Consider the following 27,213-nt stretch of genomic DNA (forward strand, 5'->3'; position numbering starts at 1 on the left):
TGCTCATGGGAATGCAAAATGGTATGTCACTGTGAACAAGAGTGTGGCAGTTTCTTATAAAAATAAATCCATTCTTACTATCCAACCCAGCAATCTCACTCTCAAGCATTTGTCCCAAAGAAAAAAACTATGTTCACACAAAAACCTGTACATAAATGTTTGCAGCAGCTTTATTTATAATAGCTCCAAACTGCAAACAACCCAATGGTCCCTCAATGTGTGAATGGGTAAACAGTCTATGTTTGGTATGGTATATCCATACCAGGGAATATAACACAGCAATAAAAAGAAACCAAGTCCCAATGCATGCAACAATGTGGTTGGATCTCAAGGGAATTATGCTGAGTGAGAAAAGTCATTTATATAAGTAGCATTTTTTGTAATGACACAATTATAGAGATAGAGAACAGGGTAGTGGTTGCCAAGGGTCAGGGAGAATAGGAGGAAGGGAGGTGGCCGTGGCTGTAGAAGAGTAGCCCGAGGGATCCTTGTGATGAAACTGTACCATACCATGATTGTGGTAGCAGTCACACAAACTTACATGTATGATAAAAGCAGAATAAGGTCAATAGACCTTATCAGTGTTAATTTCCTGGTGGTGATATTATATTACAGGTATATAAGATATCATCATTGGGGGAAACTAGTTAAAGAATATATGGCTCTCTCTCTGTTATTTCTTCTAACTGCATGTCAATCTACAATTATACCACAATAAAAAGTTTTTTAAAAATCTTATTTGTTATAAAAAAACAAACTATCCTTACTCCCCATCCTCTTATACTAATTTATTTTATTTTCTTTAGAGCACTTACACTATCAAATATCACACATACTTATTTATCCATTTATTTTTTGTCTCCCTCACTGATATATAAGCTTTATAAGGGTAGAGATTGGGTCTAACTTGTTTTCTGTCTTCCTGACACCTAGAAGACACCTAGAACATAACTGGTACACAATACATATTCATGACATTAATGAATATGAAATATGGAATAAATGAATGAATGAGTACTCCCCATAGTGATGTGCAGCACTTTCAACATTTCTGAAAGCTCTAAAACCTAAATCTAACAATTCGTTCAAAATTTTGCATTTTCTAACTCGAAGAGTTATGGCTCTCAGTGTGGAAATATTTCTTTTACAGTGACAGAACTAAACTTATCTTCCTAATTAATTAATTAATTAAAACAACACCTCCCTCACTTTCAGCCTCCAGAGATTCTACCCTCTCTAACAAAGGTGAATGTTTGGGCTGAATTAGACAATTACATCCAAGAATGACTTTTAGCTTGAATTCCATTGGGCAGGCATAAATTCAGGGTTAGCTTCATGAATGCTTTATAAACTCAAGAGAAAGATACATAACAATAGTAAAGTAAAATGCTATATTTTAGCCATGTATCATAAGTTAAAGTTAAATATATATATATATATATATTTTTTTGTCAAAAGCTTATCTCAGTGAAGCTGAGTTCATTCTAAGGAGCCAATTAAATGATCGTCAAAAGCCAGGACCTTGAAGTGAATTGTGAACCAAACCAAAGAACAAACTGTACTGATTTACAGCATCTGAAACCAAACCCTAATACAAACATTTTACTGAAACATGAACCAGCTGAAGTTTGAAAATACTTTTCAAACACACCTCATGACTCAGTCTGAATGAAGTAACTGAATCTATACATTTTTTAAAGCTTTTGAACATGCTCAAAAACTCATAACAAAACAAATTACAGGCTCAACTTGAGTGAAACTAATATTTCTTTACAGTGGATTGACTAAAGAAGACATAATAGAAATGTGATTACAAACCCTCTCTTCCAAGTCAACATTATAATAGGGTGAGTTTTAAAACAATCAGGCCTGCAATTATTTTTCAAATGGGGAATATAAGATCCTTTTGATACGTGTGTTTTGTGCAGAAGGAGGAAGTTCAGAGTTCGGAATTATAACAGAAAAGGAAAGGATACAGGTGAGACGCAGGAGGCTGCTGCTTAGAGATGGGAAACCCCATCACTTCTTGAGACTTAGTTTTAACACTAGGAAGAAACTTACAATCAGGAAATAGTTATAATACCATTGCTGCAAAACAAGTATTACTTCACCAAAGGACCCCAACCAGTCAGAACAACAGTCCTGAAATGCAAGCCTGAATCCAGAGCAGCAGGTGCTTTACCTGTGGACAGCTGGGTGGGGATGGGGTTCATGTCTTTGTCCACCATCTTCTGGTACAGGGCCCTCAGGCTGAAAGGCTCCACTGTGAACGGCAGGGTCCCGGTCAACATGGCATACATGTTCACGCCTCTGAAAAGAGAGACACCAAAGCATGAGACCAGAATGAGGCCCCAGGGAGGGGAGAGGACAAGGAGAGCACGGGCTTAGCTGAAACTTCACACTGCTGCTTTCACGTCAACCTCAACAGAGACAATTCTAGATCCCTTAGCACCACATCAAAGCCTTGAGTGAAAACCCTGAGTGACAGCACTGGTCCAGAAGACCCAGACAACGGCCTGCGGAGATCAGCAGGAGTTTAGAGAGCGTCAGGAGCTACCTCCAGAGGAGGGGAAACCACATCCCTCTCTTCTCTCCAAATGGTCTAGCAGGAAGACGTCAACAGCAAGGAAATCCAGACCAAACTGTGTGAAAAACACCTGGGAGATGTTAGGAACCTCCAGTAAGAGCAGTCCTGCCATTATGTGATTTTTTTCAGGTATGATTTACAAGGTCGAACCCGGAAGAGGCCAGACAAACAAGTACAAAGACCCCACGTGGGAGCAGCAGTCACAGCCTAGCCAGCACGCCAGGTTACCCCTCAGCCCTGTGAAATGAAAGCCTCATACCAAAAACCAGCATCTTACTCTAAGTGTGAATTTTGCTTTGGCTTTTAACTACAGAAATGCCTCGTGGAGGTGTCCTTCCCACCCTTATTTTTTAATTTATTATTTATTGTGAGACTCTGCCACCCGGCCCTGGGTCAATATCTCAGATGTGGTTGAAATCCCATCTGAGGGGGCTTCAATGCTTACATCCAAAGCCCATCTAGAGAACAGCAACATCTTCTCGGAGGATTTTTATTTTCCTGATGCGCAAACCTAGTATCATTTTGATGAGATTTCCTGATGGGGATAAAACGCCTGCCTGCCAAGAGGTCTCAAGTGTTCAAAAGCGCCCAGGGGAATATATTTTTAAAACAGGCAATAGGATTTCCAGTCAAAACAAATCCAATGAGACTGGTTGCAATTAAGACCCTTGAGGCCCAATCCCACCAAGGCTGAGACACCTCTGAATTATGGCATTCCAGATAATGACAGGTACTAGAGCCCACAGGCTCCAGCCAGAAATCATTCTCAAATTTCAGACACAGGCTATGACCTGGTTCCTGCTCCCAACTCACAGTCAAATTAGGAAGACAGATACATAAACATTCATTCCACAAATACTTTGCTGGATGGTTCTCTGCCCCAGGCGGGGTTATAACTGCTGGTACTGGTGAACCGGGGAAGTTCTCACCATCTTGGATTTAGAGAAGGGGGATGCAGGGGCGGGGAGTGAGGGGACAATCAATACATAGTGAGGGGACAATCAATACATAAACAAATAAATAAGCACAATCCTTCCAAGTGGTGACGAGCTCAAAGAGAATAAGAAAATGTTGACACGCGCTGCTTTTGACCACAAAAGGAGTTCAGTGAAGGGAGAAAGAGGACTTATAAATAAGTACATGAAGAGGGGAGGCCTCTCAGGCGAGTGTACATGTGTGGGCTCGTACATGTTTGGCTGGCTGGCTCTGAGGATGGGAGATAAACTGTATAAACCAAGAAATGGAGACAAGAATGAACAAGGCATATGCAGAGCGGTTTAGAGCAGCCTTTCCCAGTGTGTTGAATGCAGCACGTTCCCCAGGGTATGAATAGATGTGAGGTGAAGAACAGTTCTATGGCTACAGCATTTGGGGAGTGGTCCTCTTGCAGAAGTGGATTAAAGAGGCTTGGCACGGGGAGCAGGAGACCGGCAGGAAACGCAGCAGGGTGCTATTCGTCCAAATGGGAGTGAGGGCTGCAAAGGAAAGAGAAAGGCACAGGAGCAATACAGACATTTGAAGCGCACATGTCAAGTGGCAGATCTGGAAAGCTGGATGAACGGCAGTAAGGAAGGTGAGAGAAGCAGTTTGAGGGTAGAAGGTGCTGGAGTGAGCAGGACTGAAGACATGGTGGGACCTAAAACTGCATGGGCTCTAAAAGATTCTAAAAGGACACGGGTTTTTTTTCTTGGCATGCATTTCCCTGAGTTCCCTCTTTTCCCATGGTTGTTTGATATTTTGAACCTTGGTTATGGGGCAAGATGACATTATTTACATGAATGTAAAGTTGTTTTCCAGTCAGCTTGGAGTTGCAGACTTGCACGTACTATCTAAAGGAAACCAAGGAAGACACCAATAAAGCTATGCTGACCTCCGGCAAGACATGAGATAACAAGGCTAGGAGCAGAAACCAGACGAGTCTTGGAGAGCCTGCACCTGGCCCCTTGCATGTCCCCCTCCCTCCTGCTTGTCATTTCCCACGTTCCATTCCCTCAGCTCCTCTTTAAACCCCCTTGAAACCCTAAAGCAGGAGACAGTCTAGTCCATCCCCTCAGACGTCTGATAATAAACTTCCTGCTTCGCACCAACATTTGGGACTGATGAGTCTTGTTTCTAAGCAGAGAGCAGCGGGAACTGGACACCAGTAACAAGGCGAGAAATAGGGGTGGTAACATGTTTGAGCACCTACTATGCAATGTTTCATTTTAGAATTGTTTAAAATAAAGCCAAACATCCTTGCTTTGGAGAATTCTTGGAAATTCACAAGAGAAAAAGCTGAGAGTGTCCCAAAACAGGAATTTCTGCATACAAAGAGGCCTCGTAGACAGGTTTTTATGGATGGAAACCCTCTGGCGCATCCCAAAAAGTCATTGATGGGGACCACTGAACAGCCTCTGAGACAAGCTGTTCCCAACCTTCCCACAGCAGCCTGTTCTGTTCATGGCAATTCTATGCATGAGGAAGGGCTTCTCCGTGCTAAGCTAAAGTCTACATCTTCTACCCACTGGTTGTGATACAAGACCTGCTGCTCTTCCATTGTCAGCACTTCACATATTTGAAAACTAGAACCAGAATCTTCCTATTCTTATTGGTCTTCCCCAGGCCAAGGACCCCAGAACCTTTGCCTGTGCTTTTTGTGACATGGTTTGGAGTCCCTTCTACAACCTGGCTCCCAGTCCTGAATACACCGTTTGGTTTATATAGTTAATAAGTTTTAGAGTTTTCATACTATATCTGTGTAATAAAGACCTAATATTTCAACAGTATCAGAGTGAACTGAGCTGAAGGGCAGAAAAAAGATTGTCCCTGCTCACCTCTATGTGCCCAATCTTTGCTCTAACATTTGTACCTAAAGCTAAAGAGCCTGGCACTTACACAATATTGTCCACAGATAAGTGTTTTACAATGTCCATCCCATGCAGTATTTATCAAACTGAGGTACATGGACACATTCTCAGGGGCTTAGCAGTTCTAATTTCGATTTTCTCTTTGGTGATATATAAAACATTTTACAAAACATAACCAGGGGTATCAGGATGCCCACCATGTAACCAGGGACACCCTCTACTGTGCACAGACTCCATTTCAGGGCCTGCTTTTGCAGTCGTGTTCATCAATGCACAATTTTTGCCAAAAATTATCACTTTTATTGTCACGGCCTAATGAGAAAGGAGCAGAGGTGGATTTAATTTCTCAAAAATGCTTTTGTGCTTATATCTGTGGAGAAGAAAGTTTCCCAATGATCAGACTGGTGTAGCAGTTCCCAAAGTACAGTCCTCAGACCACTTGCGTGTGCATTATGAGCACCACCTGGGAACTTGCTGGAAATGCACATTCTTGGCTTGAAGACCTGCACCTGTGCCCAGCAGCAAGAACTACACTCAGATTGCACAGCAATTCTCTTCCCACAACACACTAGCCACTGCATTGAATTCATGTTGCTAATTTGAGTATCTGGTTCTTTTAGTCTCGGTTATATTTAACTTGTAAATGGGTTTTGATTTCTCAGTCGTACAGGGTCATAAATAAAAGGAGTTTAATTCTGGGTTCATGCACATATAAGCAATATTTAAATAAAAATAACTTCAGTCAATATGCTGGGTTATGAAGAATGTTCTCCCTTTAAAAGAACAGTACACAATACTAAAGTTTGAGGAGTACTGCTCCATGACCTCCTATATTTCCTTCTATCTGCAGGGGACACATAGCTTCCTGTATCAGGTAGAGTGCATCTAACGGTGCAGAATGCCTCTAGGAGGTAGGACGTCTAGGAGGTAGGAGGGGAACCCAACTGAAGGGGTATGGAGAATATATGGGGCCAGAAGACTAAATCAAAAACCTTTATGAAAGTTTCCTTCTTCAAGGAAACCTTGAGACACCAACTGCTTGCCTCCTAGTCACTGACTGGCTTCAACAAATGACAAAAATCTCAAGTTTCTGCATATTACATTGGTCTTTGCCCATCTCCATTATGGGGCTGGGATCACAGATAAAGGTAACAGACGCTTGTGGTCTATTGTTTCATCAAAAAACTTTTTTAAAAAAACAGGAAAAAAAGCTACAATTTTACAAGGGTACTTCACAAAGTTCATAGAAAAATAAAATTAAAACATAAAACAAATCTTTCCTAGAACTTTTTGAAGACCCCCTTGTATTTGTACCCTATTGCCAAATGATAATGGAAACCTACATTAATAGTCACAAAGCCCTAGGAGATTTTTTAAAGGGAAACCAGATTGAGCATCTTAATTCCATCCCCTAGAGTTTTCATATATATTTAATATCTGGATAAAGAGAAATCTAGTCCCTTTGACATTTCAGAAGTATGTGAAAATACCAAGGGGAAAAAGTGGAATGCAGTATATAAACCTCTGTAATCCCATAGAATTAGTTGGAGTTTCAAACATGTTCAGAATTTCCTGATACGTCATTTGAAATATGGCCCAGGGGCTTTCTAGGTTCTCCATGGCAGACATGGGACCCCCACAAAGCAAAGATAGTTTTAAAGAAAGAGAGTGATTACAGACTGGGAGGAGAGAGGGCAATAAGCAAAGATTTTTCCAAACAGACAGAAATTAGGGTGAGCCACTGCCATTTGGAAGAAAACCCAAAGGATACTGAACAATGTGGAATACTCTGATGTCACAGAAGAAGAGTGACATTGAGGGGCAGCTGGAAGAAGAGAGAAAGGGGCCCCATAAAACAGAAATGTGAAATCTTTGGAATTAAGTCAGAAGCCATATGGCGATATTTAGCCTGATATACACAAATAGTTTCTGGAGGAAAAGCTGGGGTATCACCTGCCATTCCAGAGAGGAAAGACACAGAGTCACTGCTCCCTGGAAAAGTCGCTGGCAACTTTAACAAGATGCAAGGACAAAGCAACTGACAGAACTGTTCTGGCAGGTGGAGTAACTGATTCCTTGTTCTCACAGGCCATGTGGACAAGAGCTTCGGAAACTGCCCAGTTTATACCAGAGTGCAGCTGAGAGAACCTTCAGCTGACACACCTCGCTTCTGTGTGATTCTTCAAGAAAATAATTGCCCTGGAAAAACTAAAAATAACTCTCCACCACCTGGAAGCAATATCCTTCCATCTTTCAGTATCAGCTTTCAAAAATCCAACTTCTGATTTAAGGTCTCGAAACTAGAGTAGATCCAACCATTTAAAAAAATCTCAAACTTCACAACTGCACCATTAAATGGTCTATGTTTAGCAAAAAATTATTTTCTTGTGGATTTCAAGACCTTGGTCCCTTTCTCTGTTCCTCCTTCCCCTTTTCTATTTGAAATGCACATTCTAGCTACTAAAAAAAAAGTCTTGAATTTTATAACTGAAAAATCTCATAAGCTAAAAGAAGCTTCCTTCTTAAAAGTCAAAAGCCCTAAACATCCCAAAAGAAGCCACAGATTTCTTTCCACCTCCCTCTCCTGCCATCCTTCATTTTGAGAGGCTCTAAATGAAGAGAAAACGCTATCCTTCTACATTTGGCTCCTGTACATGGTAATAAATTTACAAAACAGAGTGAGGTCTGGAACAAATTCTTTCATTCTCCCTCTTGAACACATAGTTTTGTATGGGAATAGTAGGGCTGGAAACAAAATACACACGCGGCACCTCTTGGCCAACTGGTCTACCCAAAGGTACTACAGTTTTGGATAAAAGGATTTTTTTCCCCACTAAGTGAAAACAGATTCAATGAGGCTGTAAAGGTGGCTTGCATGTGCTGTGTATGACTCTCTACTAGGCTCCAGGTCTTCACACAGATGCTTTACCCATCCTGGGCAAACCCCATAAAAGCAAAGAGCAGCTTTGGTTGAAAAAACATTGCATTCAACCCTTTGGGGATAGAACTTTCAATTTCTTTTTTCCTTACCCTTAGGGATTCACTGACATCCTCAAACGAACATTGTAATATTCTGAAAATAAAGTTAATTATGGTTCCTTTCATTTAAAAAATACATCTGCATTAAAGTTATTTTTTTTAATTAGTATATATGCCACTCTGTGGAAAAGTTATTTACCAATAATAAAGGTCTGATGTACCAGAATGAACATTTTTGTTGTGTCTGAAATCTCACAGTTCACTGGAGATATATACATCTATTTCAGTCATCTAGAGTAAAGGAAAAAAGTGAATGATTTTAAGAATATTTTGTATGTTCCTAAAAATAATGGAAACCCCCAAGAAAGACTGTACCATTTCTCATTTACATTGTTAATTCCTGCTTCACTAGAGGAGGGTCCTGGAGCTCTTTTTGTGGAGGGTGGAGCTTTCTTTCCCAAGGTTTGCTTGAATGACAAGCTGATTTTATTTCTAAGAAGTCTTGAAGAAAATCACTATCATCCATCAGGGTCCAAAACCTCAAGGGAGGGGAGTATGCTTTTGATTTTGGAAATGAACTCTTCATTCTGTTGTTGTTTCAGAGCAATATAAAGAGAGGACACTTTACAGTAACACTGTCCAGCGCAGGGAGAAAACTGGTTCCATTTTCACTCTTTTAAACAGGCTTTTAAATTAAATTCTCTTTGGGTTTTCCATTTCCAATTCTGCCAGCAAAGTCATGGGCACCAAACAGAAACCTAACCTATATCTCAAATATAATACCCCACAGCAGTGGTAAATTAATCTCTTAAAGATGGCTCTGAAGTTTGAAGCTTTTGCCAAAATTAAGAGCAACAGTCATAAGATATTTCATTCGTCCTACCCTTTGCATATGCTGTGACCTCTGCCTGGAAAGCTCCCCCACCTCTTCTCTACCCGGCCACCTCCACCTCATACCTCAGGAGCAGATTAAACTCTCCTCTGAAGCCTTCTTGACTTAGCCCAGCTGTGCCACTGTATTTGCCGCCTCTGTACCACCTGACGCACTATATTTGTTTATAGATGAGACTGTGTCTGCTAGGACTGCCTTAACAAAATGCCACAGATTGGGTGGCTCAAACAACAGACATTTATTTTCTCGCAGTTCTGGAGGCTGGAAGTCCAAGATTAGGGTGCCAGAGTGGTCAGGGTTTGGTGAGGACCCTCTTCCTGGCTTGTTGAAGGCCACTTTCTTGCTGTGTCCTCACATGGCAGACAGAGAGACTGCAAACTCTCTGGTGTCTCTTCTTCTAGAGGCACTAATTCCATCGCAGGACCCCACCCTCATGACCTCAGCTAAACCCAATTACCTTCCAAAGGCCCCATCTCCAAATGCCATCACACTGAGGGTAGGTTTTCAAAAAACTAATTAAATTCAGTCCATAGCAACAGGTTAGTGTGCTAGATTACAAAAACAAAAACAATAAAAAACAGAAGGGCCACAATTCCTTGCAATTGTCCCCATCAAGAGGTGGGGTCTATCTCTTGACCTGGGGCTTGGCTCTGCCACTGGCTCTCTCCAATGACACATTAGCTTACATGACACAGAGGCACCTGCAAAAGTAAGTGTGTACTAGGGCTTGCCCTCGCTTATCCCAGAGGATGCTTCCACCAACATGCAAACAAAAGTCTGCATACGTTGTATTTCTTTTTTTGTTTCTCCTCCCAGTAAGCTCCAGAGTTATGCCATGATTAACTGAAAGACCAGTGTCCACATGGTGCATCGCCATTATCAAGGGCTTTCCCATAATTACTTCATTTCATCAGGACTGAGAATGTAGCTCATTAGAGCATTCCAGAGCACCTTCAGCTGTACATCACTTTCTTGAGAAAAAAAAAATGCAATTAACTGGAGGTTAGCAGGGAAATGGCCAGCTGCCCCAGGAGCAGCCCAATCACAACAGGAGCCAGGGTGGAAGAGGAAAGCGAGGGGCTCCCCGGTTGGAAAAGACAGCCACCAGCCGCCCCGAAGTGTCCAGGCTCCCTGGTCTTGGGTCATCTCCATCCCTCCATCTTCCCCCTCCAATGCCACCATTACTTCTAAGTGGAGTCTCTGCTTCTGGTTAAGATAGGGACAGAGCAGGTGGGTTGGAAAGAACCTTCACTGGGGAATGTTTATTCTAATCATGGGGCCCAAAACTGAGAAATGGAGCATCTGTAGTCATTAAATGTGAATTCTTTTCCCTGGTAAAGTGACTTGGCAGAAGGAGCAAGAACAAAGTCCAAGCTTCAGACTGACCTTCTCGCAGCCTGTGCTTTTCATCTCCCTTTCTATTTCTCCAGAGAGGATAAATGGTTTGCTCCCACGTCACAGTTAGCCGGAGGGGACAGAAGTCCCATGCTGAGTATGAGTGCTGTGACACTCCTCATGAGCCTCAGCCCAGGTCCCCCCCTACGGCTCCAATCACCCACACATCTCCTTCCTCCACAAGAGGTTCTAGGCTTGGAGGAGACACCTGCTTTGCCAGACATGTCTGGAAAGGGTCCCCTTCCACAGGCTGAGCCTCATCTCTGTGACAAATGGGAACAGTATGGTATTATCCAGTCCCCTCAAAAGCAGGACCTCAGGAGCAAACTGTCACCTGCTCTCAATCTACTGACTTTGGTCATTATGTCTCCTGCCATCCCTGTCACCACAGCCACATGATACCCACGGAGGATCTCCTGGTCTTTCAGGCTCCCACAGCCTTTTTTTTGTTTGTGTTTCTTTGTTTTTTGGAAGCTAGTCAGTACAAAAATCAAACCCTGGACCTTAATGTTATCAGCACCATGCTTTAACCAACTGAACTAACCAGCCAGCCTTCTTTTTTTTTCTTTTTTCAGTGCACAAATTCTCCCATTCTTAGCTTTCCATTTAGCATAAATGAGTTCCCTAACTGCTAAGAAGGTGGCTATAGACTCAAACATTCATATTCATCCACTCAGTAAATATTTATTGAGGGAAGACGGTATGCCAGACACTTATGAGAATTCTTAAGTGTTAGAAGAAACCAAGAATGGATATCATCTCATGTATTGACGCTGATCCATTGCTACTGGCAGCCTGGAGGGCTGTGTTGAGGAGGATTCTGAAGTCCTTCTGGGCATAGCAGAAAAAGAGTCTGTGAATAGCAATGCCCACCAAACACTCCAGGGCACCTCCAAGAGAAGGCGGCCTCTGCCACTGCTCCGCTCCCACCCACTCCACGCAGGGTCATTAGCACACCAGGACCACAAGCTGTCCATCTGCAGCCTGCACCCTACTCTCAGGCTTTGGCCAAGTGCAGCTCCACCGCTTACAGGCTGCGTGTGGGCCTCTGGGCCTCACTCACCATGCTGAGCCTTGCTTCGATCTATGCAAATGGGGGAGAGCCGTGCCTCTCAGGACTGTCCTGAGGATGAAAGGGGATGATTAACCAGAGCACTCAGGCTGATTTCTGACTTGTTTCACCCCCTTACTGACAGGACAAGTCCTCCTACCTGGATTCCAGGAGAGCTGGCCCTTTCTGGGAAAGTTCATGGAATTCTGGATCCCTCAGCATCTTGTTCTGGCCTCTGCTTCCTCTCACTCTCCAACCAGAGGGTCCTAAATTCCTCTCACTTCTAGACCCTTGAGCTGGTTCACAGGCCTCTACTTGCTTTCTCCACCAGCTTCACCCCTGACCTTCCAGCTTCTGTCTGCCTGAGTGAAATGCCTGTCCCTCCCTCCTATCCTTTCCTTCCTTCTCCCTCCCTCTTTCCTCCTTCCCTTCCTCTTTTGTCCAGGCCTTGTGCTAGATGCAGATGAATCCCAGGGAATGACCAAGAGCACCCTCAGCTGCAGCCCAGGGGGTTCCAACAGGTGAACAATGACCACATGGTGAAGTCCAGGAAAGCAGAGAGCAGGTGGCCAGAGAGGACATCAGAGGATCTCAGAGTCAGCTGACTGGAGGCAGGGAGGGCTGCCCAGGGGAACTGGATCCAACAGAACTAGAGGGGAAGGGGACAGCTGCGGGAGCAGGGAAAAGAATTCCAGGTGGAAAGAACTGTGGGTGCAAGGGCGGGAATCTAGCAGAAGCAGGCTGTGTGTAAGGAATAGGACCCAATGCTGAGTCAGCTGGAAAATGGATTCGGGGGAGAGGGTGAGGGAGAACGGCTTCAATGAGGCCACAGGGCCGAGCAAGGTCCTCATACACCATGTTCCAGAGAGGGTACTTTCTCTTGAAACCCTAGAAGGACACTGCTTGGTTCAAATTCCAGCTCCACCAAGCAGCAGCTCTGCAACCTTGGGCAATTTTATTAATTCCTCTTATGATCAGTTTCTTCTTCTGTAAAGTGGGATAACAGAGTACAACAATTTCACTAAGTTATTATGAAAATGAAATGACAGACTGTCCAGCATCCACCAAGCATTTAGCAAAGGTTGACTTTTCTGCCATACTGGACAAGGGAAGTGTAGTGAAGATGGAGAGAGGCAAGGGAATCCAGAAATATTTCGGATCAACCCACCCTTCATTCAAATTAGCACCTGTCATCTCCGGTGTCTGTCCTGTCTCTATCAGGCTCTCACTCTGTCCATCTAGAGCTCACTTCCCCATGGCAAGGAATTCAGGCCTACCCCGGGATGCAGGACACTACGCAGCTCCTGTACTGTCACACCACATACAGTGCAAGGGGAGGGGCTCGCTCACCAGGACCTTGAGGGGCCTGGGCTCCATGGCCAGAGCCTTAGCAAGCCTGATACCTCTGGGGCAACCGGTGATTCACACTTTCAAATTGCTGCATTTTCCCCTAGTGGCCCTTGTTGTTCTGGACACTGGGAATAAAATGGTGACCCACAACAATAAGGTCCCTGCCCTCATGCGGCATCCTCCCACAAACGGGAAGACAGACAATGAACGGATTTACAGACAGGAAATGATAGGCAGTGACAGGTGCTAAAGAGGAAATTAAAAGGGGTGAGAAGAGAGTATGGGGGACCCTTTGGCAGGGAACTCAGAGACGGTCTCTGCAGTGGTGCCAACTGGATTAAAACTGGAATGTGGAAATGGGCAGGTCGTTTGAAGAGATGGGAATGGCATTCTAGGCAAAGGGAAGAGCAAGTACGAGGCCCAGAGGTGAGAGAGACAAAAGGGAGGCCAGCATGTCTGAAGACTCGTGAGCAGAGGGTGGGACAGTGTGCAAAGAGGCAGGACAGTGGGCAGGAAGTCCTGTGGAGAGCACAAGCCGGCCACCAAGACCAAGGTGTTCTGAGGGTGATGGGGAGGTACGGCAGGATTTGAAGCAGGAGTGGGACACGAGAGATTCATGACACCACCACATGAGCTCTGTGAGGGCAGACTTTGCTTCTCTCCCTAACACCTCAATCAATTTGGCAAAGGCCACTCTGACAGTGTGTGCAGAAAAGACTAGAAGGAACAAAGATGGAAAACCAGGTCCCAAAGCACCACTGATTGTGTACTCCAGAGCCCACCGTGTAATATATTCTCATCAAATGTTCAAGCTCAACTTCATAAGACAGAACAGTGGAGACAGCAGGAGGGAACGTTCACTTTTATAAGCTTGAGAACTCACATGGACCAGACATCAATTTTGGGGCCATATTTCTTCCTGGCGAGAAGTTCAGGCGCGGCATAGGCGGGGCTGCCACACTGCGTGCTGAACGGGTCGGAGTAGCCCAGGATTCCCGCGCAGTTGCTCAAACCAAAGTCTGCAGAGAGGGGAGGACAAAACCGGCTCTGAATTAGAAACTGCGGAAATGGAAAGGGAGGAAAAAAGAAAAGAAAAGAAAAAGGCATCCAGAAAGGAAATATTCTCTCCGCTCACACATAATTTAGCATCCAAGAGGAAAACCTGGCAGCTGCAAGCCATAACCTCTGGATATGAGTCTCGGCACAAACAGTGTCAGGTGGTGGTTCTCTGGCTTAACTGGGAACATTTTATGTCAGGCTGCACGGTAAAATCTAGCTAGAGCTAGCGGTACATTGAACCAAAACATATTTTCATCAAGTCTTGTAAACGAGTCATCCAGGAAAAGGAGAGGGTTTGCTTTCTAGGACTAAGGCAGGAAGAGAGAACAAGCAGTGGAGCTTGGAGCTGGCCTTGCGGTTTCCACGCGGCCGTGCGGGGAACAGCTGAAGGAAGATTTATTTTCTCTGGCTAGTTGTCTGCGTCAACCTCGGTGACATGTGATCCAGTCATTTACAGTTGACTTCTTCAGCTGAATGTTTTCATTTCATGACACTCTTTTAAAAATACCCCCCAAATATATGCAGCACATGTGGTGATTGGAAGAGGGAGAAAATACATCCAACAATTTAGACAACCCTGAATGTTGGCTGGAAAAATAACACCGGAAAGAAGGCAACGCCAACTAGACTAAGTGACCTCATGGCATTGCTTTGTTCTGGGATGATTAAGGCAACTGGAAAGAGGAAAGAAAAGCCCAGAGCATCTAAAGCTACTTTGGGTCTATTATGCCTTTTGTGCTGTGTTTACTTTTGATCCTAAAGATACTGCACTGACAGGTAATTAGAGAGCTGTGAGTGGTATGCTCTCATCTGATATCTTTCCTCAATCTTTGTTGATCACAGAATTAAGATCACGGTTGTCCTTTGAACTTCAATGTAAATATTATGGTCCTCTCCCCTAAACAGAAAACTCTGAGGCTGCAGGACTCAGGCAGGGACTGACTCCAAGTCTTGAACAATCAGCACTATTTATGTCTAGTTTCATTATTGTATTTTCTCCTTCACTCTAACATGTCTCCACCTGCAAATGCATGACTGTTAAGAAATCTATAAGAAAGCACAGGGAAGAAGAAACACGGTACAGGGCAGAGCTGGGACTTCACGACATTACCCGCACACCATAGATCCAGGTGATGCAACTAGGAAGTGTTCCAACAGTCGCTGGGTTAAGCTGCGTGATGAAACAGCTTCTCGAAAGAGAACCCCATCCAAGCAAGAGCTCTGAAAACTCTTTAAGTCTTGGAAGATCAGCCAAACTCCATGAGGAAGAAGAATCAGAAGCTACAACTGGGACTGGCAGACAAACCACCTGGGAATGCTACATGTTCAAACACTGAACTCTTTTGTCTTTTTTATGATTCTGCTTTCCTCTCTTAAGCCCCCTCCTCCTCCTCTCTTCCCTTACTCTTCCCACCAGCCAGTAGACACAAAACCCCCTGCACAGAAAAGCCATTCAGGAGCCATGGAGGGAAAGGGAGTAGGTGTTTCTGAATTCCCATCTTAGGAAGAAATATCTGTTAAAAAAAAAAAAAAGAATTAAAAAACAAACAAAAAAACCCTGAGGGATCCTATTCTCAGACTCCACTCTGAAATATCACTAAAGTGAAAAAGAGGGGTGAATATTTTTATAAGAAGAAAAATCATATTACATTGTACATTGGAGGACTGTTTCATTGCTTTTGGTTTGCAAATCAACCTAAACGAGTTTTAATGAACCAAAAAATGCATAAAGCTCACCTACTATAGGAAAACAGAGACACAGCACCATAGAATAAAGATGATATTATCTGGGACAACATTTTAAGGAAAGCTTCATGAATGGTCATGTTTAAGGCCTGATCTCATATGAGTCACAGAAAATGTATCTCTCAAGTTCTGAGATGAAAGCACAAAACTCTGTTCCTAATCTCAGCAGGGCTCCCTTAACAGCAAAGGACTGGCTCATTCAGTTCACTTCCTCAACTCCCCCACATGGGACCATAAAGAAGGACTTGTTAGCAGAAGAGGGCAGGCAAAGGAAGATAAGAAACCAGCTCACCCACTACTGTCCCAGGCAAGTTTAGGAACACAGAGTCTGGCCTTATCGTAACCACAGTTTCAAGAAGATAAATTAGCAGAGAATTGGGGGAGTGAAGGAGATAGAATCTGCATTTCAAGTGACTTATGTTGATCTAGCCAAAAGGGTTTGATTTAAAGTATCTTTTAGAGAAATATCCAGGACTTTCCACATTCAAAATTGTAATTTCTAAAATTTTACACATATGCCTATAACTACAATTGTGAAACTAGAGAGAAGTCCGCCTCCCATTAATGTCACACATGTTTGTCTCAATTCGATTTGGTAAATTCATAAGCCAATTATCACTCAATTTTCTGAGCTACAAAATGAATCTCAAAAAACGCCCAAGTGAACGCTGCTTTGCTTTGGAATACTGATGTGCAAAACTGTTCTAAGTCTTGCTGAGAGCGAGTAAAGGGGAAAAAAAAATGTTCTAAGTTGTGGCTCTTCCGTTTTAAGATTATACTAACCTTACCAAACATCAGACTGCTTTTTTTGAAAGAAAAAAAAATTCCGATGAAATCAAATCTTACTCCTGATAATTTTAGTGAATTTGAAACACGGCTTAAGTAGATTTATTTAAACCAAATTCTTTCAAAGAAAGGGAAATTACTAAGAGGAAATAATAATAGCTATAATCACCTTTGAAAAACAACTAGGTAATTCCTTTAAAGAAGAGGAAGTTCAAAGGGCTTTCAAGTTATGAAAAGACAGTAGAGACCTTTGATCCAAATTGCCCAACCCAAAGGCAAGAAAACCCAAAGACACTGGCCCTTCTTGCCCCAGTTCCTTCCCTCTGAAATGGGGGAACGCAGGCTCTGCTGCACAAGCGCCGTTCCCACCGCCCTGGGGGAGGTGTGGGGTCTCTTCCAATTACAGGGAGCGGTAGAGCCCTCGAGTTTTAGGTGGGCCTGGGGGAACGGAAGCTAAGAGTTCCAGTAAAGGCAAATCCAAGCAGCAGGGCCTCCTTTCTAGCAGTTTTGGGAAACCTCCTTTCTGACCACTGGTTTCTGGCTGGGCCTATTTTGTCCCGGTGACCTGTCCCGCGGTTGCCAGCTGAGAGGCTGAAACTAAACAGTTCCCGGCTTCCAAAGAGCAACCACCACACTCACCTCAGGGGAACCGTGGGCTCTAATTTCGGTAAATAATTTCTTCCCCTTCCTCCTCCTCAAAGAGGTTTAATACTAGGGCCAATCTGTGAGTTACTTATAAACGCATCCGCTGTTTACAGTGATTGGTTCTTCCAGAACCTTCTAAGCAAACACTAATCATTAAAAATGTCTGTGCTCCGGCCGCTCACTGGCTGAGCGAGGTGCGGGCGCAATACTGAGGGTTGCGATCCGTTGCCGGTCATGAAAAAAGACAAAAAGGAAAAAAAAAATTAAAAAAAATAAATAAATAAAAATAAAAAAGTCTGTGCTTGGGCCGGCCGTGGCGCACTCAGGAGAGTAGCAACGCTCCCGCCACGGTTCGGATCCTATATAGGACTGGCCGGTGCGCTCACTGGCTGAGCGCGGTGCGGGCAACACCACACCAAGGATTGTGATCCCCTTACTGGTCACAAAAAAGACAAAAAAATAAGTCTGTGCTTGTCAACACTGCTTATTCCACAGGACGGTTTTATAAATGGCCGTGTAGGGCTCTCACTGGAGGAGAAAGGACAGAGCACGCCCCGCGGCAGACAGACGCGCAGGAAAGCTGCGCTGGGATTCGAACCGCCGTTCGCTCGGCTCAGCAGCCTCGGTCTACGTGGTGCCAGCGGAAGCCGAAGACTCTAACCTCCTGTAGTGTAAGTCCGCCATTCCAGAGCCTGTTCCCTTACGGTCTCTGCTGCTGTTAGGACTGCTCTTTCACTGTCACCTCCCCATTTTCCAAAGACAAGTTACAGCTCAGCCAGCCAGCCAACCTCAAAAACTCCTCTTTCCTTTATTCCTCACCCCCCACCAGAAGGCTCCTTTGTTTAACTCCACAGACCCCAGAAACCAGAACCAGAAAGATACTGCAAGCATTTCAACAGTGCCTGTTTGACTGCTTCTGTGCTGGCTCTCAGGACAACTAAAATGAGACAGTAAGACAGTTTAACAAAAAGAAAATCATTCGAATTGTCTAAGAATAAATTCTTCAAAACGCTTTTGGGGGAAAAAATGGGTTTTCTCTTCATTGGCAATCTTCTAATAATGGGCATATCCACTGACACCTACCAAAGGTGCTTAATCTCCCAGCCAAGGGGTCTGGAGTCCCTGCAGCCTCTTGCCCCTGGGTTGGGAACTGTGATTCCAAGGTGTCTGATAAGTCATATGAATGATATATATTTGAAAATCTTAAGATGATTTTCGGTATTTGCCAAACAAAAGTTCTACCTCGGGTACAAAAGTTAAATTCACCAAGTTCTATTGATCCTTCTCTTTTTCCCTATAAAGTCCAATTTACTCTTTTGCTTTATTTATTTATTTATTTATTTAGGCAACTGGCCAGTATGAGGATCCAAACCCTTAACCAAAATACAGTCTTTTCAAGGCATTGAGGTGGAAGAAATTACATGCTTATGAAGGGGGGGGGGGAATAAAAGATGGTACTGTCTAGTAAAAAAATGATGCCCTGAAATTCTGCCAAGAGCAGCCACACAGGAAAAAAAAAAAAAAAAAAAAAATCTGTAGAATTCTTCTAGAGAGGGATCCATAGAGTGAATTCACTTATGGACCTGAATTACAAACCAGTTACGACTTTCTGTCCTAGAGTTTCCTTCCAATTGGTACAGATTTCTGATTATCCCTTTGTGGGGACTTCTCTGAACAGCCAGCACTGTACCACAGGGCTTGGATAAAGACAGTATTAAAAAGGGAAAATAAATTGCATTCCCCCTTATTTTGGGCACCTCTACATTCATTGAAAAGTGAAATAAGACATGATAAAGCTATGGGCAGCTTTTCTGAGCCAAACTATTTCCCACTATTTCTAAGAAGTTTTCTGGTGAATCCAGATAAAAATAACCTGTATAAAAGTCAGCTCCATCTGAATTTACAGAAAAGCTGTAGTTTGAATAATCCAAAGAAACACATGACCAACAAATATTTATTTGGGGCTTTGAAATTCATTGTATAGTCACATTACAGTATTTTTACCTTCCTAATTATGTTTAAATTATTATTATAATTAAATTATTAAATTACTATTTAAAATAATTTTTATTTTCAAAACCATTATTAAATGTCAGAGGTAAAAGGAAGTGATCTAGAAGTATTGACTGGGAATTAGATATAGACCATAGATAATTTTCGAAGTTGAGAATTGACAACACAACATTTAAAAGATAATCTTGCTTTAAAAAAAAAAGTCATACCAATCAGCTTGATATTATTGTCTTCATCTAGTAGCAAATTTTCTATCTTCAAGTCTCTGAAATAAACAAAACCACACATTTCAGATAAGCATTTGAAACAGCAGAATAACATTTTGCTTCTGAAGGGAAATGAACTGTTTTAGAGCCACTTTCAACCAACCCATAAAGCTTTCTGCCCAAACTCAATCAATAAGTAAATATTTATAAGATATGATACGATTAATCACCATAGACTATAAAAGCTAAAGGATTTCAGAGAAGACAGCAAAGAGGGCAGAAGGAATCATGAGAAGCTTCCAGAAGAACTGGGACCTAAACTGAAAACTGGATGGTCAACAGAAGCAGGGTCAGGACAGCACAGAACGGACCATTCCAGACAGACGCTGCCTGAACAGTCAGGGAGATACAAACTGGCCATGGATTTGTGATACTGTGAGCTGAGCATCAGCCAGAGTGAACAACAGATTTGGGAAAGCAGTTTTTAAAAAGTAAATTGAAAGCTGACTTAATAGGCCCTCCATACTTGGACCCCAAGTGTTATGACAATTGGCAGGTAATAATAAATTAATCTGGCAAGCAGATACTATCGTGGGCAGAATAATGGACTCCAGAGATGTCATCGCCCTAATCCCTGGTGTTACGCCAGAGTGTATGTTAATATTACATGGCCAAAGGGAAGTAAGTTTGCAGATGGGAGGAAGATTGCTAATCAGATAATGGGAGATGCCATTAGTTGACACTGAGGTAACAGGAGGCAGTGGGTGGGAGAAATGCATTCAGGGTCATGCTGAGTGTGAGGTGCCTGTGGTATCTGTGCTAGCTGACTGTAAGCTCCTGGAGGGCAGGGGATACTCCTGCCTTACTTACCACTCTACCCCAGTACCTTTGCATATTCTAAGTACTTGGTAAATACCAACGTATCTAGATTACTAAAGAGATCATTTTGGATTTCAGAAACAAAAGCATGTATTTGGTAAAGACCAATATATCTAGATTACTAAAGAGATCATTTTGGATTTCAGAAACAAAAGCATATATTTGGGCAAAGGAATATATTTGGTTATCAAAACCATCTAGATCAATGATTATGAGCTCTGGCATCTTAAATTATAGCAGGTCAATTCAGACACACCTTAACTACTAATTATGTAAGAATATTCGTTCTCTTCCACTAAAAAAAGAAAAGAAAGTATACGTTCTCTTCGATTGTTTTGAAACACACCATTCTTTGTCCAGCTTTTATTTTCCCACTTGTGAATAGAGAGAGATGGGCAAGAGAAATATTTTTTTCTGCTCACCTCTTTTGTAAGGAATTGAATAACATAATCATGATAACACAAAAATGGGAACTGATACACTACATCAATGTCCAGAACAAAAGGAAGCAGTATCTAGGACTGTCTGTGGTAAACAGGACAGTGCTGCCCTGTTTGACAGTCGCTCACAGCTCAGTCCCAGTACTGCCAGCTCATTCCATTTCACAACAGAAGTCAGAAATCTGGATTTGGTGTCGATTTTTAAATGCTGGCAACAAACTCACATTTAAAACAACAGCACTGTGCGGGCCATCCTTACAGGCAAGACAGAGCCTGCACTACCAATTTTCAACATCAGGACAGGCAGAAGCCAAAGCCCTGAAAGGACATGAGATCGCCGGGGAGAGGGTAGAGAGTGGGAGGGGGGAAGACCAAGGACAAGAGGCTGGCGGGGAACACCGACATTCACAAAAGACTGGGAAGAACAGTGAGGGAGACAGGAGGGAAGCCAGCAAGGCTGTTGTCACGGGAACCAGTGAGGCTGTTGTCAGGGGAACAACCAAGGGTGGGATTTCAAGATAGAAAGGAAAATTAAGGAATCAAATGCAGGGAAGAGGTGAGCTCCAATAAGTGTCCAATGAATTCAAAATTGAAAGGTTGCTGGTAGCCTTAGGGCTGGCCACTTGGATGAGAAAAAGATCTGTGTTAAAACTTGCAGCTGAAGAATATAAATTCCCCAATCCAAATGCACTCACAAGTGGGAAGAATTGTATACTTTCACTTGAGTTCAAATGAAACGATACACAGAATACTGCCAAACTATGTCACCTTTAAAACACATGTCCAAATACAGGGTGACAGCAAATGTGAGGCGAACCCCACGTTTTCCCAAAAAGAAGAACTTGCCCCTCAGAAAAAGCATTTTGGAAAACCCAAACATAATTGTTAGGAATGCAATAGAATTATCAAATTGCTATACTATATCTATGAAGCTGCACCATCCTGTTTAGGAGCTTATACTAAAAAGTTAATATAATTAATTTTAGAAATATTTGTTTCCAGACCCTCACATTTCATGAAACAATTTTATTCAAACTTGTCACAGGAAGAACCAGGATAATTCTTTGAGTCACTGTGCAATGTTTCCAGTATAACATGATCTTTCATTTAACTGGATTTGTGAGATAAAGCACTTTTTGAATCTGTGTATGAGGCACTTGCTGGAAATCTTATTCCAAACCATAAGCACCCATTTAAAATTCTATAAATTACTCACTCAGCAAATTGTTTCTAGAGTGGTCTATCAAACTGTTGCAACTGTGAGGCCATACTTCTAGAAGTTATTATTAAAGCCACATAAAATATCTTTGTCTCAGTGACTTCTAGAGCACCCAAACTCATCAGTGAATTAAAGGTCAACGTGTCTTCTCTAATAAGTACTTAGTTGTTGAAAATAAAATCATTAATACTGTGCTTCCATCATATGAGAGATTTGCAAGGACTCTGTACGGTGCTTCCTCTTTTCTGATAAGCCTGACTTCTATTTAAGCATATACAGTAATTTCAAAACACACGCGATACACACACAAAATAGTGCATCAGCAATAGCTAAACTGTGATTCTGTGAAAACTGATTATAGTGGCAGCGCTATTTAAATCTAAAGGAAGGCCATAGTGTGTCTCAAGCGAAATGCAGCCTCTTTGGCTGGGAAGAATGGAAGCCACACTAAGGCGCCAAAAAAAAGAGTCGCTTTTACCTAGGTATTTACCCATCCAGATGAGTGGAAAACTTATGAACGTGAATGTTTACATCAGCTTCTTCCATAGCTTTATGTCCCCAAACTGGATGTACCTAAGGTGTCCATTAATAGGTGAATGGATAAACGAACTGTGGTGTATCCAGATGGTGGAATATTCAGCAATAAGAAGAAATTACCTCTCAAGTCATGAAAAGACACGGAGGAATCTCAAATACATTTTTCTAAGTGAAAGAAGCTGGTCTGAAAAAGCTATCTACTATAAAACTCCAGCTATATGACATTCTGGAAAAAGGCAAAACTATGGAGACAGTAAAAAGATCAGTGGTTGCCAGAGGTTGGGGTGGAGGCGGGAGGAAGGAGGGGATGAGCAGGTGGAGCACAGAGGATTTTTAGGATGGTGAAATTATTCTATGTGATACTGTAATGGTGGATACATGACATCAACATTTGTCAAAACCCATAGATGTGCACAACACAGAGAGGGAACCCTAATGTAAATATATAGACCTTAGTTAATAACAGTGTATCCAGACTGGTTCACCAGTTGTAACAAATGTGCCCCATTAACATAGATACTAATAATAAGGAAAAATGTGGGAGAGGGGGACAGATATGTGGGAACTCTGTTCAATTTTTCTGTAAATCTAAAGCTACTCTAAAAAAATTAAGTCTAGGGCCAGCCCGTGGCTCATTTGGGAGAGCGTGGTGCTGACAACACCAAGTCAAGGGTTAAGATCTCCTTACCGGTCATCTTTAAAAAAAATAAATAAATAAAAATAAAATAAAATAAAAAAATAAAGTCTATTAATTTTTTAAAGGTAGCTTTTACAGTTTTCCTTTCCCTAAGAGATCAGTACTAAGAATGCTATGGCTACGATCAGGTGCCTCACACAGGCTGTTCACTGTGGAGCGTCCCTAACCACCTGACTCCATCGGCACAGTGGGCCACCCAGACCCTCTGCCCAGCTACTCACCAATGACCAAAGAGGCCACACATGATCCCACAAGACCACAAAATTGAGAGACACCTTCCTGAATAAAAATGAAGGGAGAATTTATTCATAAGGTTTTAGTGTGAGTGTATTACAATGTACCTTTAAAAAAAATACTGGCAGGCCTCTATTACTCAGAACGCTGGCTCCATCAGAAAACCTCTTTGTGATCCATGTGAAAAGCATGGTGTTTACTCCAGCTCCATCCCAAGAGCAAAATGCTTGGCTCTGTTAAGTGTCAGATTCGTCCTATGGGAGGGACGGCACAACAGCACACTGGCAGACTGGTATGCACGTGAGGGGTTTGTGGGTGGGGGGGGCTCAGTTTCATCAATAGTCCTTGATCTGATTAGCCACTTTTATGGAGGGTTGACAGCAGTAGGAGTTTCTTCCTTTGGTCTTGCAGTCTGAAGGGTTTCACCTTATGGTAGGTAAACGAAGTTCATTGTTAACTTATAACAGAATAAAAGGGAAGGAGAAGGAACTGCCCCGGGATGGATGGCAAATAGCTCTTTCTTGGCCAAAGGGGCTTCAAAGAAGATTTAGGAAAAGGAAGCAAGGGGATGGGGCATGCCCTCACATAAGGGGGCACCAGAAGATGGGTGTATAGGACACTGCTGGAGTAGGGGTGTCTTGGGAACAAAAGAAAGTACCAACGTACCAATGAGGAGAAGCCACTGGAGCAGTCCTTTGGCAAAGCATGAGGAAGGGAGCCCAGCTGAGAAGAGGCCTCCAGAGAGACAGTGGGAACAGGCACGGAAGGCTTCTGCTAATTGGGCAGTCCCAGGGACATCAGGACTTGCCACAGACCTGCTGTTGAGTTGAGTCTTGCCTGTGGCTGTTTTTCCAGAGATCCAGAGAGGAGCCTAGGGAAGAGGACTCATCCACTCCCTGAAACCATCACCTAATCACAGGCCCTTTATTCTAGTTTCTTTCGAAAGAAAAAGCACAAACAGGCCATTACTAACCAGTAAGGGTTCACCCACAGGCTACCAAGCATGACCCCTGCCTCCTCTCCATCCACCCGGCCAAACTCTCCTTGCATTTCTTTAAAGGTGGTCATCTGGAAAGTGTGGAGACTGGCCGCAGTGAACTCCAGTCACTGCCCTACCGGATGGACAGGTTTGAGGGAAGAGGGTTGGGGGCCCAGTTGCCATAGCAAACATAGGGTCCTGGCCCGAGATGGGGGAAGAGAAGCAGCTGCTCCCACTCCATGGAGCAAAGAGGCAGACAGAACAGTGCTGGGGAGGAGAGGAGGGGGACTGTGTGTGTGTACACAACTAGTGTATAAGTAATCATGGGTTTGCATGTGCACATTGCAAGTGCCAGCAGACATTCATGTGAGTGAGTATATGCATACGTGTGCATGCATAAGAAAGAGCACAGGTGTGCATGTGTGTGGACGTGTGCACGTGTTTTGCACACATGTATGCGTGATCATTCGTCTGTGAGTGTGCTGTACACAGTGTGTACAAAGTCGTGTGCATCACACACATCCAGAATAGTGGGATGGGAATGAAGGAAGAGTTTCCCTCCAGGGCCCCAGCAGGCCGTGCCTTGTCTAGTAGTGAAGGTGGAAGGTTGGGCTCTAACAAAGCTAATGCCCAGGCCAAGGGGCAGGAACTCAGGAGACAGCCTGGGGGAGCCACTAAGAGCTGAGACTCAAGATGAAAGTGACGGACTGAGTGGCATAAAACTGAGGCAGCCAGGATTTGAGGAGGGGAGAGGAGAGGGTGAGACGTGGAAGAGCCAGCAAACACGGGGAGTGGGGGGCCCAGCACAGATAGGCAGCAGGCACAGCAGCTGGGGGAAGTGAACGGCTTTGGTGTCCAACACTCTCCAGCTGATCCACTGACCAGCCCTAGCAAATCACATAAACTCTCTGAGCTTCTGATTCTTCCCTGAAGAATGGCACCATGGGCGGGACTCCCGGCAGGGCCATTAGCAGAAGGGACTATGACAGTGCGTGCCTGAGTGCTTTGCGGCCACACTGAGGCAGCACAGATGCTAACAGGTATAAGGAGAGGGGCTGGGGTGAGGGTAATAAAGTTAAAGAGTCTAAGATGAGGTGAAGGGGGAAGACTCCAGAAAAGACTTGAAAGGGGTGATTAATTTGGAGATGAGCAAACAGTGCTGGGGGATGTGGCCCTCCATATGCAAGGTCGGAGAGAAGGGACTCCAGAAGGGCTAGACCAAACTCAGACAGGATTAAGTTTGGGGGAGAAAGCTTTGCCTGTGGGAGTGGGAATGGCCACAAGATGGATTTTAGTAATAAGCTAAGAATAAAGGATAAAGCATTAAAAATTCCCCGAGCACATAACTCTCCAAGGCAATAGGCATTTTTCAGGGGAATGAGTTATCTGAGTTAGCGCTCATCTTCAAAAGCACTGTATTAAAACCAAATGACTTGTAAATCTTTGATTTATTTACAATACAAACATTTTGGTAAAACACAAGAAAAATATGTTAAAGCAGGTACCTGATTTATTTACTCAAAATGAAACCTTTACTGAATTCCTATAATGTTCCAGAAATAAATTTCTGTTTATAAAAATGAAAGAGCTGTTCACTAAAAAGATGTTACTCTATAAACTTGAAAAATAAACAAAGTGGCACTAAGTCAATGAGGACACTCCCTTGATATTCCAGGGAGAATATGGAATATTCCAGAAAGAACATGGGACTGGCTACCAGAAATCTTCCATCCCAGTAAGAACTCTGACACTAGCTGTCTTCATTCAATTTCCCTTCATCATCCAACAACGTCTTATTGTGTGCCCACTGGCCGGGCACTGGGCTAAGCCATGGCCTGTGCAGAAGGCAGGTATCAAAGAAGTAAGTAACCATGTCGTAAGTGTTTGGGAAGCAGTGGAGATGGTGCTGTGGAAGTCTACGACCTGGGGGTCCAGCCTGGAGGGCTTCCCGGAGAAGGTGGGCTTGGAGCTGGGACCTGAAGGATGGATGTGTAGGAGTCAGCCGGGCAAAGACAGCAAGGGCAGAGAACAGCTGCAAGGCCCTGGGCACACACAGCTCTGAGCTTCAGCTTCCCATGTATAAAATGAATGTGTTGAACTCAGTAACGATTCCAGTGAACACGTCCTCGGTTTTGAGCACTTTACATGGATTGACTTATCTAATCCTCACAACAACCATGTGAAGTGGATAAACCATTATCCCTATTGTGTAGATGTGGAAAGAGAGACACAAAAGCCTGAGCAATTTGCCAATGCAGCTTTTAAGTAGTAGAGCCAGCATGGGGCCGTAGGCGGTCTGGCTTTGGAGTCCACACCAGTGATCACCGAACATCCCAATGCACAAAGTTGCTGGGCTAGAGCTTTGCAAAATCTCACATTTCCAATCATGTTTTTCAAACCCAATTAAACACAAAACTTTTGCTATAACCAGTGCCTCCAGATATGTGCTGGCTCTCAGCAGAAGGCCCTGCGCTCCCAAATAGCTCCTGGATATGAGCAGGAATTATTCCCCTCTTGTCTGCCTTCTCTCCCTCCCCCTCTCCAGGAAAACCTAAAAGTTAAAAGAACTTCCCCCACACTAGCATAGGTTGTGCCTGCATCTTGTCAGGCCCAGGAGAACAAAGCCCCCCCCCCCCCCCCCCCCCCCCCCCCCCCCCCCCCCCCCCCACCCCC

The 27,213-nt window shown here is 43.5% G+C and overlaps 1 protein-coding gene across 1 annotated transcript in view; it reads right to left on the minus strand.

The window, feature by feature from the left end:
* HUNK (hormonally up-regulated Neu-associated kinase) overlaps positions 1-27,213 on the minus strand; it is a 97,724-nt gene that overhangs the window by 25,814 nt on the left and 44,697 nt on the right. Inside the window, exons 5-7 of the mRNA XM_008589172.1 lie at positions 19,559-19,614; positions 13,984-14,119; positions 2,183-2,310 (exon numbers count right to left, since the gene is read on the minus strand). Coding sequence (XP_008587394.1) covers positions 2,183-2,310; positions 13,984-14,119; positions 19,559-19,614 — 320 coding nt within the window. The remainder of the gene's footprint in view (positions 1-2,182; positions 2,311-13,983; positions 14,120-19,558; positions 19,615-27,213) is intronic.

This window comes from Galeopterus variegatus, unplaced genomic scaffold (assembly GCF_000696425.1).
Source record: "Galeopterus variegatus unplaced genomic scaffold, G_variegatus-3.0.2 Scaffold5276, whole genome shotgun sequence".
In the NCBI taxonomy this organism is placed as follows: domain Eukaryota; kingdom Metazoa; phylum Chordata; class Mammalia; order Dermoptera; family Cynocephalidae; genus Galeopterus; species Galeopterus variegatus.